Genomic DNA, 18,711 nt, shown 5'->3' with positions numbered 1-18,711 from the left:
GATAGGGAGTTAGGCACTGCTTCTATCACCACAGAGCAGGGCCGATCAGGGGGTTGGGGGCGCCGCACTGTCACACTCAGGGCAGGGCCGATGGGGAGGTTATGGCTCTACCCCGTCACACACAGAGCAGGGCCTGTGGTGGTGGTGGTGGTGGGGGGGGGGTTGTGGCCCTGCCCCCTGTCACACACAGAGTCGCAGGGCGATCAGGGGATTTGGGCGCTGCCCCCTGTCACGCTGATCCGGTGCCAGGAGGCCTCGCGGCTCCGCTGATCCCGGTGCTGGGAGGCATATTACCCTTTTACTATATAGGATAGAGGCCTGGGGGCCGGCTGGTTTGCCCTGAAGGGTGTCCTGGATCAGGGTGGGGGTCCCCACTGGGGTGCCTGGCCAGCCTGGATGAGGGGATGATGGCTGTTTGCAGCTGGTCACACACCCTTCAGGGTGGGGGTCCCCACTGGGGTGCCTGGCCAGTCTGGGTGAGGGGCTGAGGGCTGCTTTCAGGCTGGCGGTTGTTGATTGAAGCTCCCAACCGCTCCTTTTTTTTATTTTATTCTGGGCCAGCTTTAGCTCTGGCTCTAGCTCTGAGAGCAGGTATCTGGTTTGTTTCGGTTCTATAATCGAAACAATGTATAACTTCAGCTCTGAGATCCCGGCCTATATTTGTTAGAATGTTTCAAACTGCCAGCTCAGAGGCCGGCAAGGCAGGCGGGGAACGTTGGAGTCTGCAGTCACTGGAGCAAGCAAGCCTCATGTTCGCTTCCAGCTGCCTGGCTGCCGGCCGCCATCTTGGCTGACAGTTAATTTGCATAAGGATATGCTGATTAGCCAATGGGAAGGGTAGCGGTCGTACGCTAATTACCATGTTTCTCTTTTATTAGTGTAGATTTTCCCAACATTTTATTACTAAACATTTTGCATGCTGAAAGAATTTTATAGTATATACTCCTGTATTCATCACCTAGATTCTACCATTAATATAATTACTATAATAGACTTTAACACATATCCATCTGGGTATTTCTCTATCCATCCATTATTCTTTCTAAAAAACTACATTTAAAAATGACATCAGTACACATGTCCCTAATTACTTTAACATACATATCATAAACAGCTGTTTTGGGTGTAAAATTTATATACATAATAAAATGTCCTTTTTTTTTTTTTTGGTTCTCACCCAAGGATCTTTTTTTCCATTGATTTTTAGAGAGTGGAAGGGAGGCAGGGAGGGGGAGAGACTCAGAGAGGGACAGAGAGAAAGAGAGAGAGAGTAAGAGAAACATCAGTGTAAGAGAGGCACATTGATTCCCAGTCAAGGGCACATACCTGGGTTGCCCTGCAATCCAGGTACGAGCCCTTGACTGGGAATCGAACTCATGACCCTTCGGTGTGCGGGCTGATGCACTAACCTCTCAGCACCACTGGCTAGGGCAATGTCCATATTTTAAGTTGCATTTGCTGAATTTTGATAACTACATATACCTGTGTAACACAAACCTCTATCAAGATCAGAACATTATCGAACCCCCAGAAAGTTCTCTTCTGCCCCTTCCCAGTCTATCCTTTCTTCCACTTTCCCAAGTGGTTACTGTTCTGATTTTTCTCCCCTACAATGTCCCTTTAGCATCATAGCTTTCATCCTGTTCATTGTAAAAGAGAGATACTTTGGCTACTGAGTTTTCATATGCACCCTTCTACACACATTTCAACTCCACTACAATAAAACGACTGTATTTCCTACCTAGCAAGATACAACTATTCTTTTTTTTTAAATATATTTTATTGATTTTTTACAGAGAGGAAGGTAGAGAGATAGAGAGTTAGAAACATCGATCAGCTGCCTCCTGCACATCTCCTACTGGGGATGTGCCCGCAACCCAGGTACATGCCCTTGACCGGAATCGAACCTGGGACCTTTCAGTCCGCAAGCCAACGCTCTATCCACTGAGCCAAACCGGTTTCGGCTACAACTATTCTTATAAGTGAAGAAATTCCCACCTGTACCCCAATCCCCAATTGAAAAGACACAGTTCTAAGTCATTGTTTCCATTACTGGCTATATAAATTACTATTATTTTATTACTATCCCACTTAGCATTCAGTTACATAAAGACTAAATTGTAAAGTTAATTTCAACAATTGTATATAAAGTAAAAATGCAAACTAGAGAAAATATGGTCAATGCAGTTGATTCTGTATAGTTATTGTGGTAGTTAGGTTCTGTGAAGTCATTACTACACAATAGTATTCTGTAAGCCTCAGGTCACTACATTTTTGTCAACAGATCAAAACATAACCTTGTTTTATGTGTGTTTTTGTTTTAAAATAGTTAATATATATCGTTGATTTATCAACATTGAACTCATGGCCAACAGCATTATCATTCATGTCTGAATGAAGCTTTTCTAGCACATATTTTCTATGAAAGAGAACATCACAACTTCTTTCACTTAGAAACACTAGACAGCACTATACTTGGGGGCCATTTTAACAGTGAACAAAAAGTACAAAAATGTGAAAACCACTATCCTAAATATACCATAGAAAGGTCAGTTATTTATAACTCAGAACTGAAAGAAGGCAATGTATCGCCTTGCTTGACTTGGGAATTTGTACTACAAGTGACTCAAGTTTTTCATCACTCTGCACATGCACATGTCCGTGAATGACTGCCAAGGTGCCCCAAGTATTAATTTTGGGGTTATAATTGAATTTTAGGGGGTTACAAATGAATGTTGTTATTGGGCACATTCACAAATACAGAATCTGTGAATTGTGAGGATTGACTGTATTTGCAAATACATAGGTGTACAACAAGCAAAGAGAAAATATACAAAACTACTGCAGTCTTTGTGTCTGGTAATGAGGTTGTTGATATGTATAGCTTTCTTTTTCACTGCTGTTCCATACTTCTGCTCTCAGCTACTCTGGCTTCTTTACTTGATGGTGTGACCATCAGGAAAACTTTTATCCTGAAAGATCATAGTGCTTAGTTGTTCTGTTTTCTGTAGTTTTCTTTAACCTTTGGTATTAGAAGTACTTAAGACCCTAGAGAATCCTCTGGGTAACCACCACTGTGTAGCGGCAAGAAAGGTCTTTAGTAATTGACATTTAATTTTTTTTTTTTTTTTTTGCCTGTTGGTTTTAGTGCCATAATGGGTACAAAATGGTTTTAGTGCCATAATGGGTACAATTTTCCAATCATTGGAACCATTGTATATCCTCTTGTGGAAGCATTTACCCTTTGGGGAATAAGAACTCCAAAGCATCAGAGCTCATGTTGCCAGGACTGGAAGCAAACATTTTACAAGTGGATTATTAGGAGTAATAATAAAAGGAGCCACTCCCACTTCTGCTTCTTGATTCCTGTATTATGGCTATGGGGGAGATAGCACCATCTGATGGTCTGTCACTGAAAGTGTAACCTGTAGCCTTCAACATAGTTTTTTAGGTTTCTCTCTCCCAACTAGTGCTGCCATTCCTCTTTCAAAAGGGCATGCTGCTTCTGGGTGAAGGAGTATGTTGTAAGACCAATTCTATGGGCATGAGCAAATTGCTGCACTTTCTTTGCTGGGAAATGAGTAAATGTGTTTATTGATTAGATACAAAGCTATATGGAATGCCATGATGATGAGTCTATCAATGGTGGTGCTGGCAGAAGTGTTACAGGAAAATCCATATGCTGAATATGTGAAGGTGATCCATATGGAAGAGAGCCAGTATAATCAGTCTGCTACCAGGTGGCTAGCTTGTCCCCCCACCTTCACCCCTATGGTGCTGTATTGGGAACTCAAGTTTGTTCTCTAGTGTTGTCAGATTAGGTACTCAGTCAGCCAGATTAGCTTTGGTAAAGAGCAGCTGTGTTTTTTGAGCCCATTCATATCCTCTATCCCTGTTGCCATGGCCACTTTGTTCATGGGTCTGTTGCATAGGCACCGGTATCATGGGGAAGGAAGTTGACTGACGTCCACAAAGAAAATAATTTTATACCTGATTGTTAAGATTCTCCTCTGTAGTTGATGCATTTATAGTTGTGCTCACCTGGTCTGTGGTGGTGAAGTGGTGCTACTTAAGCTTCAGCTACTCCAGGATCCCATCATCCCCATTGAAATCAGAAAGCCAATCTCAATGGTGGCATCCCCTATACTCACACCTGTCCTACAAAAGAGAGTGACCACAGAGCTTTGAAAAGGTCGCAGGTGGTATACTAATATATTTCTGAACATATTAGTAAATGGCCCTGTTTGGAACATAAGTGGGAGGTTGGTGTGTAAATGATAAATCCAGTCTAATTTTCCTATCTCATAAAGGTTTAGAATCCCTCCTTATTGTGCTAGGAAACTCTCTGGAATCTTAGTTTTATTAAAACATAGGTCATTGTTGGGTCCAATTTGAGTCAGTCAACCAAGTAAGTTTTAGAGCTACCTTCATCTGCGTGAGCTAATACAATTAAGTCTGGGATTTGCAGTATAGGAGTCAGCAAATTTTTTCTGTAAAGGGTCAGATAGTAAATATTCTGGTTTTTATGGGCCGTATGGTTTTTGTCAAAATTCCTCAACTTTGCCATTATAGCATGAAAGCCATAGAAAATGTGGGATGAAAGGGCATGGCTGTGTTCCAGTAAAATTTTATTTACAGTAACAGTTTGCTGACCTCTGCTATAGTATGTGGGCACATATCAGTGAATTAGACCAGATATCGTGTTATATTTCACCCTGCTTGGTCTAACACCTTTAGAATCCACTTCCACACATGTTCCAAGGGTTTCTGTTAGTTTATCATGAAAGTCTTACAGTTCTTTTGCTGTATAATCTATTTCCTTTGGTCATAGTATATACCTGTTTAGTGACATTGGGAGTGGTTAGGGTAGGCTTTAATGAAAATGGACATCCCCTTTCATGGTATTTGTCCTAGGTGAGGTTATGCTAGGAATTTTAAGCCGTGGAAGGCTAGTCTTCTCTGATATGGGAGGGCGAGCTACTTCTGGTAAGGGAGGCTCAGAAGGGGCTTAAGTTGGTTAGTTTCATCTGGGTCAAACTAAATGTCTTCATTCTAAGTTTTAGAATTCCATTGTTTACTAATGCATGCCCTAAATTTCAGAGGAGAAACTGGGTGATACTGTGAATTCAACGATTGTTTTAATTTAACAACCTCAAAAGTAAACTTTTTTATATTTAGCTGTGTGGCTTCAAAAATTAAGAGATTGTTTTAGAGCTGCTATGGCGCTCTTAGAGAATTGAGCTGAGAGTTAGACCTGAGCTTGTTTTTTGTTTTTTTTTGTCCCCCCCCCCCAAGTGATCTAGTGTACTCAGAAGAATCTCCCCCACATCACAATTCTTTATGGTCTAGAGCAGCAGCCATTTGGGTTTCCAAGGCATGTGCCTCAGTTGGCACTTGCTCACTGCAAACCACAGTGATATCTTGGTTAATTTTTATTCCAAGACCTGCAATGGATTGCTAATAATGTTTCTCATTGTCAAGGAGCTCAGGACTACGCTTACGAGTAAGCTCAGAGCATGACCAAACCAATTGTCAAATTCCATCTTTGTGAGTCTGTCTCCTGGGACCACTCCCATTACCAGTGTGTATAAGTCTGTGTTGTCTCAGGAGACAGAAACCACATAGTAATTTAAAAGGGGAAGTTTAATATAAAGAAATACTAAGTTGTGAAAGGAGAGTAACTATAAACATGTAAGGGGAACTCTAAAGGATATTCTTATAATTGGCTGGGATTCAGACCTCATCGAAGAAAGTATAGCTGCAACCTGAGTTTGCTGGTAGAAAAGTTTGCTGAGTTGCTGGGGCAAGAGCTGGTCCACAGTATCTGGGCAAGCAGGAAACAGCCCTCTCAAGTATACTAGTAGGTGAGCCCAGGTTGGTTAGCTGTATGCAGGGGGAGTCAGGGTGCTGTTGTGGGTATGAAGCCTCGAGTGCATGGTGTCCTTGTAGGGAGGTGGTGTCTGGCCAAGGCTGCCAGATTGCTGAGGGACTGGATCCCTGGGCATATAGCCATATGACAGTATACCACTGGATGTCCTTCCCATGCGTACCATGAAGCAGGAGCCAGAAAAAAAGTAAAGGCAGTAAGGGGAACCAGAAGTGTCCTTCTTGCAATGCCCCTTTAGTGCCATTTTCTAACAAAGTGTACCATTGTGCTGGATAAAGAAATGCTTAAAAAATCAATTTTTTTTACAGCCAAGTACTAAAAGATGAATTCAAAGCAGAGAGGCAGCACATTAATAATTGGCTTGGCCAGGCAGATCATATTATTCTACTCACAATTCCTCAGTAGCTCCCTGTTTTACCCAGAGTGAAACCGAAGCCAGACATAGACCCTCTACTTTGACTTCATGTTATAATCTGTTCTCCCCTGTTGGCTCTGTGGTAGCCATTCTGGCCTTCCTGCTGTTTCTGGCACATGACCTGGTTCTTCTTGAAAAGCTCTTTTCCTAGATACTTGCATGTTGACTTCCTCACTTCCTTCAATTAAATGTTTGCTCAAATGTCAGCTTCTCAATGAAGCACACCATTCACCACCTTATTTAAAACTGGAAGCCCAGCACGGGTGACCCCCATCACACAGTTCTGCTTTTTCCATAGTACTTTTCCCTAACGTGCTATGTAATTTACCTATTTCTTATGTCTGTTTCCTCCTTTAATGCCAGGCACTGTGAGTGGCGTAGGTTTTTGTTTGCTTTGCACTTATCCCAAATACTTAGAATAGTGCCTGGTACATTGTAGGTGCTCAGCAAGTACTTGAATATTATAGTGGTCTTGATAATATTCATTAAAGTGAGAGTCTAGTTTAACAAAGCAGTTCTAATTTTGTTGTTCAACATAGTTTTACTACTACTGTGTTGTATAGTTTCCCTTATATTTTGTAGACTGGTTACATTCTTTTCATTGACTAGGTTAATATGGTATATTTTTGGGTTGCTTATACTCTATAAAAGGAAGCATGCTTGTGCCTTATTGTTACTTTCTCTAGGTCACTTTTCAGCTCCTTTTACTTTTCTCATCTGATAAATTTCTGAGACAGATAATTATAGCGTTAACATTTTATTCTTTAGAATTAAATCTTGGTCCATGGACAATTAACTTATTTTTTAATTTGTTTTTAGGTGCCGAATGTGGAGTGAATGCAGATGTTGAGAAACATCTTGAATTGGGGAAGAAATTGCTTGCTGCTGGACAGCTAGCTGATGCGTTATCACAGTTTCATGCTGCAGTAGGTTTGTATCTTGGAAGTAAAACACTCAGTGGCCATCTTAGTAAATTTTAATTAATAGCTGTTCTTTAGAATAACATTTAAATTAAACATTATTTAATGCTTAAATACAACATTTAAAAATATTTGCAGGATTCTCAGTGAAATAGATTAGTAAAATAAGTGCATAATACTTGAATGCATGTGTATTTAGCATGAGAGAACGTTCCAGGTAGTAAATTTATAGATTTGCTACTATAAATACCAAGAATAATTCAAGATAATTTTGACAGGAAACCTTTTTCAATGCATTACATAATTTTCTGCCTCTTAAAAGATTTTACTAAATACAGTTTAATTTTCTTGATGACTTGAGATAATCTAATAGTTATTTTTCTGGTAACTATTAGAACTGCCTTAAGTGCTGCAGCATGGTAATTAAAAAATATTCAGTTATTGTCTTAGATAAAGCATGTCTTAAAAATACTGATTCTTCCTACAACCACAGAAAGTTATGCTTTCTACCTATTTTATACTTTATGATTTGCATTCTTTTTAATTTTTTTAATCCTCACCTGAGGATATTTTTCCATTGATTTTTAGAGAGAGTGGAAGAGAGAGGGAAAGACAGAGAAATATTGATGTGAGAGAAACATATTGATTGGTTGCCTCTTGCATGCACCCTGACCAGGGCCTGGGCCGGGGAGGAGCCTGTAACCCAGGTATGTGCCCCTGACTAGAATTGAACCCAGGATCCTTTGGTCTGCAGGCTGATGCTCTATCCACTGAGCCAAACAGGCGAGGGCTATTATTTGCATTGTTTAACCCCACAATTAATGGAAACATTATGGGCCATCGTGTATTCTTAAAATAATTTAAAATGACTCCCTAGTTTTCTTTAGCGTCACTGCCATTCAAGAATCCTTGAGCTGGCTCTTCCCCAAAATACCCAATAAAATATTATTGTCTACACTGAAAGATGTAAACTTGTAAAGCTAAAGTAATTTTTTGTGAAATTCAGTAAAGAGAAAAAGTGAAACACTGGTTGCATCCAGAATTCAAATAGCCATGTCACTTGGTTCATAATTTGGTGAGTAGCAATGATTTTCAAATGGTACAAATATTATAATTTCTGAGGAAGACCTGTGTGATTTGAGACATTCATCATTTTAGTTTATGTAAAACACTTGTTCATAACTATAGAAAATAAAGGTTAAATTATACATGATGACAATATATAGCAGATAGTGATGGGGTGATGTGGTGTCATGGCCTACTGAATCTCTTAGGAGATATGTGTTTATCAGAAAAGAAGTGTAGATCATCTTGGCAGTTGTCTCATTTACCAAACATAACATTTAGTATGGCCACGTTGGCTGCTTCAGGTAACCCAGTGATTTGGTGAGAGCCTTTAGCTAACAGTGAATTGTTCTAGATTAACAAGTTATGCACAAGTTATTGCTGCAGATCATAGGGCTGTGCTACTTCAAAATGAATGCTAATCTTTTGTGTTAAAATGTCATCTATGTGCTAACACATTGCTTTAAACTAATTATATAAAAAGTTTGTTAAATATTTATTCATAAAAGTGTTTATACCTCCCAACTTCTAAATTTTGTAATGTACTTTATTTCTTTAACTTCAGCTTTGATTAGAAATTGATGTTAAATTTTTTTTATTAAGATATTACATATATGTCCTTATCCCCTCTTTCCCCCCCACCATTCATGCCCTCACCCCCCCTGGTGTCTGTGTCCATTGGTTAGGCTTATATGCATGCATACAAGTCCTTTGGTTGATCTCTCCCCCTTACCGCCACCCTCCCCAACCTTACCTCTGAGGTTTGAGCATCTGATCGATGCTTCTCTGTCTCTGGATCTGTTTTTGTTCATCAGTTTATATTGTTCATTATAATCTACAAATGAGTGAGATCATGTGAAATTTATCTTTCTCTGACTTATTTCGCTTAGCATAATGCTCTCCAGCTCCATCCATGCTGTTGCAAATGGTTCCTTCCTTTTTATAGCAGCGTAGTATTCCATTGTGTCAATGTACAACAGTTTTTTACTCCACTCATCTGCTGATGGGCACTTAGGCCGTTTCCAAATCTTAGCTATTGTAAATTGTGCTGCTATGAACATAGGGGTGCATATATTCTTTCTGATTGGTGTTTCTAATTTCTTGGGATATATTCCTAGAAGTGGAATCACTGGGTCGAATGGGAATTCCATTCTTAGTTTTTTGAGGAAACTCCAAACTGTTCTCCACAGTGGCTGCACCAGTCTGCATTCCCACCAGCAGTGCACAAGGGTTCCTTTTTCTCTGCATCCTCGCCAGCACTTGTTGATTTGTTGATGATAGCCATTCTGACAGGTGTGAGATGGTACCTCATTGTTGTTTTGATTTGCATGTCTTGAATGATTAGTTTTTTTGAGCATGTTTTCATATGTCTCTTGGCCTTCCTTATGTCCTCTTTCGAAAAGTATCTATTTAGATCTGTTGCCCATTTTTCGATTGGGTTGTTTATCTTCCTTTTGTTAAATTGTATGAATTCCCTGTAAATGCTGGAGATTAAACCCTTATCGGAGATAACATTGACAAATATGTTCTCCCATGCAGTGGGTTTTCTTGTTGTTTTACTGATGGTTTCTCTTGCTGTGCAGAAGCTTTTTATTTTGATATAGTTCCGTTTGTTTATTTTCTCTTTAGTTTCCATTGCCCTAGGACAGGGGTGGGCAACCTTTTTGTGAGTGCGTGCCAAAACTAGCAAAATCTCTGACTCAAAATTCTTCTGCGTGCCAACCCTAATTTTTTGAGAACATGTTACGCCTACTTGATATCTCTTAAGGTGTACCTATGTGAAGAACCTTGAAGAAATAATAAAATTCATTCGAACGACAAAAACACAGTATATGATGATGAAAAATACATGTACACTGATAGTCCGACAGAAAACTTCATGACTCTGTTTGATATTATCAGTGGGACTTTTGCTGCTGCATCACTGATGACAGAGATTTTACATCAGGTTTATATTTTGTGACCTTCAGAGATATGCACGAGCTACTACTATCATCCGTCAGGCTACTCCTATTATGAGACTTAACAAAATTCATCACGAGAACAAAGATTCACAAGCGTATGTGGATGAAACCAAAACACTGGTTGGATCTAGGAAGGCAGGGAGAGTTAAGGCAGAGGCATAGAAATTGCTCTTCCCCTCTCTCGTCAATCCATGTCTATGGTCTTTAAGATAACTTGTTATGTAAAATTATTTATTTATCTAAGATGCACCTACACTGAATTTATCTGAAAAATAAAAAAAGTCGATATTAAGAAAAAAATTGTAAATGGAAGATTATAAGAGAGGGTTTCGTGTGCCAGCAAAAGTTACTGGCATGCCATGTTTGGCACGCGTGCCAGGGGTTGCCCACCCCTTCCCTAGGAGCTGTATCGGTGAAGATATTGCTTCGGCATATGTCTGAGATTTTGCTGCCTGTGGATTCCTCTAAGATTTTTATGGTTTCCCATCTTACGTTTAACTCCTTTATCCATTTTGAGTTTATTTTTGTCTATGGTGTAAATTGGTGGTCTAGTTTCATTTTTTCGCATGTATCTGTCCAATTTTCCCAACACCATTTATTGAAGAGACTGTCTTGACTCCATTGCATGTTCTTGCCTCCTTTGTCAAAAATTAATTGAGCATAGTGGTTTGGGTCGATTTCTGGGCTCTCTATTCTATTCCATTGGTCTATATGTCTGTTCTTGTGCCAGTACCAGGCAGTTTTGAGAGCAGTGACTTTGTAATACAGCTTGATATCTGGTATTGAGATCCCTCCTACTTTGTTTTTCTTTTTGAGGATTGCTGCAGCTATTCTGGGTCTTTTTTTTAATTCCAGATGAATTTTTGGAGAGTTCGTTCTTGGTCTGTGAAATATGCTGTTGGTATTTTAATGGGGAGTGCATTGAATCTATAGATTGCTTTGGATAGTATGGACATTTTGATGATGATGTTAAAGTTTTTAATAGAATTTGGCCAGCAGCATGTTGTGTATCAACGAATCATTTTTTATAATGTTGCAGACATTATTTATGGTTGTGACACCCTTCCATTTTTATTTTTGAAAAATGTCTTTGTATGTTTTGATAATTGGGCATGGTATGTTTTATGATTACATTTTTACACAATAAAAGGTTTATGTATTGAAACTGCATAGTAACACAAGTAATTATTTCTACCTGTGGTACAGATCTGTCAGTGATTTAGTTTGAAATATTTTTGAATCTGTCATATAAATATTTTTTGGCAGGGGTTTTAAGATTTAGAACTGATTGGGAAATAGTCTTGATCTGTTGGAAACATTTTTGATATAAGAAAGAGCGTAGTTTATCACTTTTCAAATAGTCTTCTGAAACAGTTGCAACCATTTTAAAGTGATGAAGGAGTTTTATTTAGAGATTTATCATTAGAGAAAACCACAGTGCAGGTGTGAAGATGGCCCCACCTCTCCATTCCCACATCATGTCTTATGTTCTGTGTGTCTGAAATGTATTCTAGGGTGTGAAATCATTTCTTTGATAGACCTTACATAGTGTCTTATTCCTATTTGGCAGGAATGAATGTCTGAAGTAGATTCAATGGTGGGCATGTCTGAAATGATAGGTTTCTCCATTTGCTTGGTAAAAAAAACCCAGTATTACATTTATGTAGTTTTGCCAAATTAAAAAACACCCCAAGTCTACTTTTATTTGTCACTTAAGCATATTGGTGCTTTCTCATGACATTAGAACATCACTTGTGAAATGGGAATGAACATTCCTGTTCACATTTAGACAGAAGGAAACAGAGAATGCTCTGGTGACCTTCCAAAGGTCACATTCCAGGTCAAAAGATTGTGAACTTCTTAAGGATAGGTACTATCTATTCTTACTGTTGTCATTTTTTAATTTTAACATCTGATTGGTGCCCAGTTAAAGTTTGAAATGAATGAAGGAGGTAGAGTTGGATTAGCTGGCAGCCAGAATAAAAAAAAAAATTTGTACCCAGGCAAGGGTGGTGTTCTTCTGCTTCCTGCTACCACTGTTTACAACATCATTTGTAATCGACTTCCTGATGTGTTTTCTCCAGATAGTAGTTGTATATTCTTTATTAGGGCTAATTTTCTCATATTTGAATTGTTTGATAGTTTTAGGATTAAACCTTAAATTCATCCCTCATGTTCAAATTTCTAATTGAGTGTAACAATTTGAATGACATGTTTTAAAATGAACTCACGTATTTATATGCAGGCTTGCAAGTAATTTAAATAATGAATTGTATATTGAGTGGATAATAGGAAAAGTGATTTTTTTGAGGTTATCAAATCTTGTATTTATAAAGATAATGGTGTGTGGTTTAAATGCCAAATTTAAAGCACGAATTTCTTAAACTAATCCTTGTTCAGTTGCTACTTTATACACAATGATATAGGAAGGGACACTAGTTCTAAGAACTGTTGGTATTTTAAGGTGAAGAGCCAGGCTATTCTATTTTGTCATTCAAGTGACTCTGTACCACTAAGCAAATTGGTACATGTTTCATGTATTGAGCCATTGTCATTTGATTCCTTATTTTTGTGGGTTCAGTGTTATACATTGAAATGGGGTCCCAACTCCATTTCATGTCTTAAAAATACCTAAAAACTGAATAGTAAAATACCTAAAAACTGAATAGTAAAATACCTAAAAATTGAATAGTAAAATAAGTGAAAGTGAATGCCCCAGAAATATTTTATACAGACATTTTAAATATGTGTATAATCAAATACTTAATACAAAAGTTATGTCATACATAATCCTCTTTGGAGGTTTTCCTGCACAGACTGAAATTGTCAATTTTTTCTTTTTTATAATTCTTTATTGTTGAAAGTATTACATGTGTCCATATATCTCCCCAATTGACCCCCTCCAGCCCACCCCAGACCTTCAGCACCCTATTGTCTGTGTCCATGGGTTATGTATATATGCATACAAGGTCTTTGGTTGATTACCTCCCACCCTCCCCCGCCTTTCCTCTGAGATTCCACACTCTGTTCCATGCTTCCATGTCTCTGGATCCACTCCGTTCATCAGTTTATTTTGTTACTTAGATTCCACATATGAGTGCGATCATGTGATACTCATCTTTCTCTGACTGGCTTATTTCACTTAGCATGATACTCTCCAGGTCCCTCCATGCTGTCTCAAAGGGCAAGAAATTCTTCTTTCTTACTACTGCAATAGTTTTCATGGTATAAATGTACCATAGCTTTTTTATCCAATCATCTACTCATGGATATTTGGGCTGTTTCCAGATCTTAGCTATTGTAAATTGTGCTGCTATGAACATAGGGGTGCATACATTCTTTCTTATTAGTGCTTTGGGTTTCTTAGGTTATATTCCTAGAAGTGGGATCACTGGGTCAAATGGCAGATCCATATTTAATTTTTTGAGGAAACTCCATACTGTTTTCCATAATAGTTTTATCAGTATGCATTCCCACCAGCTGTGCCCTGGGGTTCCCTTTTCTCCACATCCTTGCCAGCACTTGTCATTTGTTGGTTTAACAGTAGCCATTCTGACAAGTATGAGTTGATACCTCATTGTTGTTTTAATTTGCATCTCTCTGGTGATCAGTGACTTTAGCATTTTTTCATGTTTCTTGGCCATCTCTATGTCCTCTTCAGAGAAGTGTCTATTTAGGTCCTTTGCCCATTTTTAAATTGGATTGTTTGTCTTCCTTTTGTTAAGTTGTATGAGTTCCTTATATATTTAGGATATTAACCCTTTATCAGATGTGTCATTGCCAAATATTTTCGCCCATTCAGTGGGCTCTCTTTTCGTTTTGTGTGAAATTGTCATTTTTTTCCAAATGAAAGTCCAGTGCAATTTTTACTGATGGTGCCTTCTTGATAAAATACCCCAAAGCTAGCCATAAGCATTCTTTTCTTTCCTTGAAAGTTTAAAATTAGCTACATCTGCTTTTGAAAATGCCATTGCTAATTTCATGTGGGAGAATGGTCAGGTATTAGTTATGGACACACGAAAACGAATTCACTCAAGGAATTTATTTTCTCTAGACTGAAGTGTGTATATAAATAATTGATATTGGGAGTGGTGTTAGGTACAGTAAGATACACACACACACACACACACACATATATATATACACACACATACATATATACACACAGACACACACACACACACATATATATATATACACACACATACATATATACACACAGACACACACACACACACACATATATATATATGTATGTTATATATATATACACATACACACTAGAGGCCCGGTGCACGAAATTCGTACATGAGTGTGGTCCCTAGGCCTGGCCGGAGATCAAAGCCCAAGCATCTGGCATGGACGGGCAGGTCCCAGCTGACCTCTGGGTCCTGGGCAGCAACTGGAGGGTCCCACTCGCCCCCTCCGCCTGAGTCATTGGGTCCCCACCTGGCTCCCTCAGTGCCTGGGAGCCAAACGGCAGCCCTGCCTGGTTGCTGTCTGCAGGGCGATCAGCAGGGTGATTGGGCTCCCATCCGGCTCCCTCAGTGCTTGGGTGCCGGGCGGCAGCCCCGCCCCAAGCCGCCACCACTGGTACTGCTCTCGTCTGGGCCCATTGGGGCCAGCAGTGCCTCCACTACCACCCGCTGCCAGCGCTGCGCCACCGACACCTGCCATGTTCCACACTGCCCCTTGGTGGTCAGCACACGTCATAGTGAGCGGTCGAACTCCCCATCAAGGGGACAATTTGCATATTAGTCTTATTATATAGGATGTAGATATATACTAGTATATATACGGTATAATAGAATTTTGAATATATCAAGATAATGGTGTGTGGTTTAAATGCCAAGCCTTAAATCATGTTATTTCTAGTATTTCTTAGTCTTTGCTTAGTGTAAATAAGTCATGGAGATTTTCTTTTTTTTTTTTTAATTAATGAATATGAAAGTACTCCATGTTCATTGTGAAACACTTTGGAATACATGGACAGTATAAAGAAGAAAATATTTTGGGTATATACCCAGAAGTAGAATTGGTGGTGCATATGGTAATTCTATGTTTAATTTTTGAGGAACTCCCCTACAGCAGCTGCACCATCTTATGTTCCATCAATAGTATCCCTCCCTTCCCCCCTCCCTTTCTTCCCCTCCCTCCCTCCCTCCCTCCCTCCCTTCTAATGGGTATGAAGTATTATTTCGATGTGGTTTTGATTTGCATTTCCCTGATGATTGGTGATCTTAAGCATCTTTTCATATGCTGATTGACCATTTGTATATCTTCTTGCACATATGGTGTTCTCTCCTCCTACCTCAAATTCCCCCAGCAGCACTTCAGGTAGTTTTCAGTGCCATTTACAACTGCTCAAAACCGTGGTATACTGTTCTGCCATATATTGTAATGTTTTTCAAATGATAGGACTTTGAAGGGTAGAACTTTTAGTGAGTTTTAGTGGTAAATTTTAAAATGATGGACTTCTGTGTGCATATATGTATTTTAAAAGATAAGATGGCCAGATTTGATCAAGATCATTTTAACATTTTAATATATATATATGTTTATATTTCAAAGTTGCTTTCTGGAAGGTTTGTTCAGCAACACGAGGTTTGCTTCTAATTGAATTCACTCCGTCCCCAATTTGTAGGTGCTGAGCAGAGTGGAATTAGCTCAAAAACTTAACTCATCCATCTGCTTTCCTTTGTTCAGATATTTTTGACTTCTCTAGTTTTGCTCTTTAGTCTCACTCATTTTTTGTCTAAGGATTGTACCTTTATTTCTTCACTGCCATTTTAGTTGGAGTTTGTGAAGGAGCAGAGGTTGCACAATATCAATTTAATTGGAAATCTATAATTTTCTAAAATCCTGTGAATAAGTTCATAGTCCATATTTTCAATCAGTATTTTACTTAAGAAAATGTCAGTAAAGACAAAGTTATGAGTTGAATATAGTTAGTATTTCAGACCAGAGGTTGGCAGACTTTTCCTCTCAAGGGCTAGATAATAAATATTGTAGGCTTTGTTGAATATTTTTCTTTTTTTTTTTTTTGACAACTCTTTAAAAATGTAAAAACTATTTTTAACTTGCAATTTGTGGATTGGATTTGGCTGAGAGGCCGGTTTGCTGACCCTTGTTCTGGATTTATTTGCAGTGATCTTGCTAGGCAACACGATTCATTATTGATGAAGAAATTCTTTTCTTAATTAACCTTTCTTAATAGAATTGCAAATTCTAATATTGTTTAGGTGACTTGGTTTTTTTAAATAAATTACTGAGCGCTAATATTTATTATTTTAATTTTCAGATGGTGACCCAGATAACTATGTTGCTTACTATAGAAGAGCTACTGCCTTTTTAGCTATGGGAAAATCAAAAGCAGCACTTCCTGATTTAACTAAAGTGATTGAATTGAAGATGGATTTCACTGCAGTAAGTGCATCTAAACTTTCTTTAAGATTTAATTTAAGGGAACGTGGAAGAGGGAATTTGTTTGTTAAGGTGAGGACTGGCATGCTGGGTAGGCATGGCTGGAGGATATAGAAAGCTACTATGATGTAGTGGACTGGGCAGTCAGAACCCCCCAAAGTCCCTGACATCAAAGGTCTGTGAAAGAGGGACAGTGGGTACATTAGATAGTTTTTAGAAGCGTGGCAGTGATGTTCATTCTCTCATTTAGGAAGACCTCTGTGTGGAGGATGGAGTGCAGGGCGCAAGAAGTGAGGCTGAGAAATGAGTTGATGAAGAGGCTGTTAAATTAAGAGGCTGTCAGGTTACTAATGACAGTTGCAATTAGTCAGTAGCAGGAACAATAAAGAAAAGGAGATAACTAAGCAGTGGTTTGTGGTGAATTAGACAGAATTCTCCCCTGGAACCAACACACAGACTTCAGAAGTGGAGGTATTTACAACCTAATGGGATATTTTGACAATTGGCAGGTCAGTGTAATGGCTTAAAATGATAGGGCCAATTAGATGGTTTCAAAATTAATTTGATAACTCATTTATTGTTTATAACCTGCCATATTCCAAACAGAATTTGAGATAATTAGATATGGTTTGAATGTTTGGTTTGAAATGTTACTATTATTTTAAGATGGAATTCCCAAGTATCTAATTTTCTTTAATCTGTTTGTAAGAAATAAGGCGAGTCCCAAATTCAGGGGTCCTGGTAGAACACAAAACATACTCAGGAGCCAGGCAGCAAGGCAAACATCTTTACTTCTATGTGGAAGAGTACTCAGCACATGGTCTGGAGTGCACACACACCGAGCAGGCAGTCTGCTCGGCTTTTTAATCCCTGACACACGTGACCTGTCCCTCACTCTTGATTGGAGCTCAGGCGCACAGTCTTGCTCGATTGGCTAATTCAGAGGGAGGGGTTGGCCTTTGCTGTTTCAAGATGGCAATCCCCAGGGAACTGCAAGTCATGTGGCCAACATGGTGGCTGCCTAAACTGTTTATTGACAGAAAAGATGACTTGTTTATTCTCACATATTACTTTACCTAGCTAAGCACAACCTTTCACAAAGGTTAAGTAGCTCATTATCCTAATACTATAGTAGCTATTAGCTGATTGAAGAAGCTTTAATATTGCTTTTTATGTGTGTTGATGCACTTAACAGGGAATTGGGGAAATTTTATGTATCATAAAAGTAACATAAAAGTTTTAGTGGAATATGTATGTAGTTTCTCTCCTTTAAAATTTAATTTTAACTTTTCAATTACAGTTGACATACAATATTAGTTTCAGGTATATAACATAGTGATTAGACATTTATATACTTTACAAAGGATTCATAAAAATATTGCTAAGAGCCATGTCAAAGTACCTATCTGACACCATACATAGTTATTAGAATACTAGAGGCCCGATGCACGAAATTCATGCAAGGGGCTCGGCCCTCGCAGCTGCGGCGGCTGCTTCAGCCCTTGAAGCCCAAGCTTCATCCAGAAGATCGCCCGGAAGGTTGTCCGGAAGGACGTCCAGAAGGTCGCTAGGCTGTCCGGTCTAATTAGCATATTACACTTTTATTATTATAGATTATTGACTCTATTCCCTATGCTGTACTTTACATCTCCATGATTTTTATACTTCTTAATTTTGTACTTCTTAATTCCTTTCACCTTGTTCACCCTTCCCCCTCAACCATCTTCCCATCTGGCAACTATGGATTTGTTCTCTATATCTGTGAGTTTTTTTATTTGTTTGTTTATTTTGTTTTTTAAATTCCACATATAAGTGAAATCAAGTGGTATTTTTCTTTCTTTCACTTTTTTGCACTTAGCATAATACCCTCTAGGTCCATTCATGTTGTCACCGATGGCAATATTTCATTCTTTTTCATGGCTGAGTAAAACTCCAATGTATATATAAATAAATACCAAATCTTTTTTGTCTGTTCATCTGTTGGTGGACATTTACGCTGCTTCCATATCTTGGCTACTGTAAATAATGCTGCAGTGA

The 18,711-nt window shown here is 38.7% G+C and overlaps 1 protein-coding gene across 2 annotated transcripts in view; it reads left to right on the top strand.

The window, feature by feature from the left end:
- Positions 1-18,711, top strand: part of DNAJC3 (DnaJ heat shock protein family (Hsp40) member C3) — a 71,143-nt gene that overhangs the window by 12,669 nt on the left and 39,763 nt on the right. Inside the window, exons 2-3 of one of the 2 annotated variants that reach the window (XM_006089831.3) lie at positions 7,122-7,232; positions 16,553-16,677. In XM_006089831.3, the coding sequence (XP_006089893.1) occupies positions 7,122-7,232; positions 16,553-16,677 (236 nt within the window). Of the gene's footprint in view, positions 1-7,121; positions 7,233-16,552; positions 16,678-18,711 lie in introns of those variants that run through there. The other variant, XM_023754709.1, reaches the window with a different exon arrangement.

This window comes from Myotis lucifugus, unplaced genomic scaffold (assembly GCF_000147115.1).
Source record: "Myotis lucifugus unplaced genomic scaffold, Myoluc2.0 scaffold_64, whole genome shotgun sequence".
NCBI classification, from domain to species: domain Eukaryota; kingdom Metazoa; phylum Chordata; class Mammalia; order Chiroptera; family Vespertilionidae; genus Myotis; species Myotis lucifugus.
This window is presented reverse-complemented; position numbering and strand designations above follow the sequence as displayed.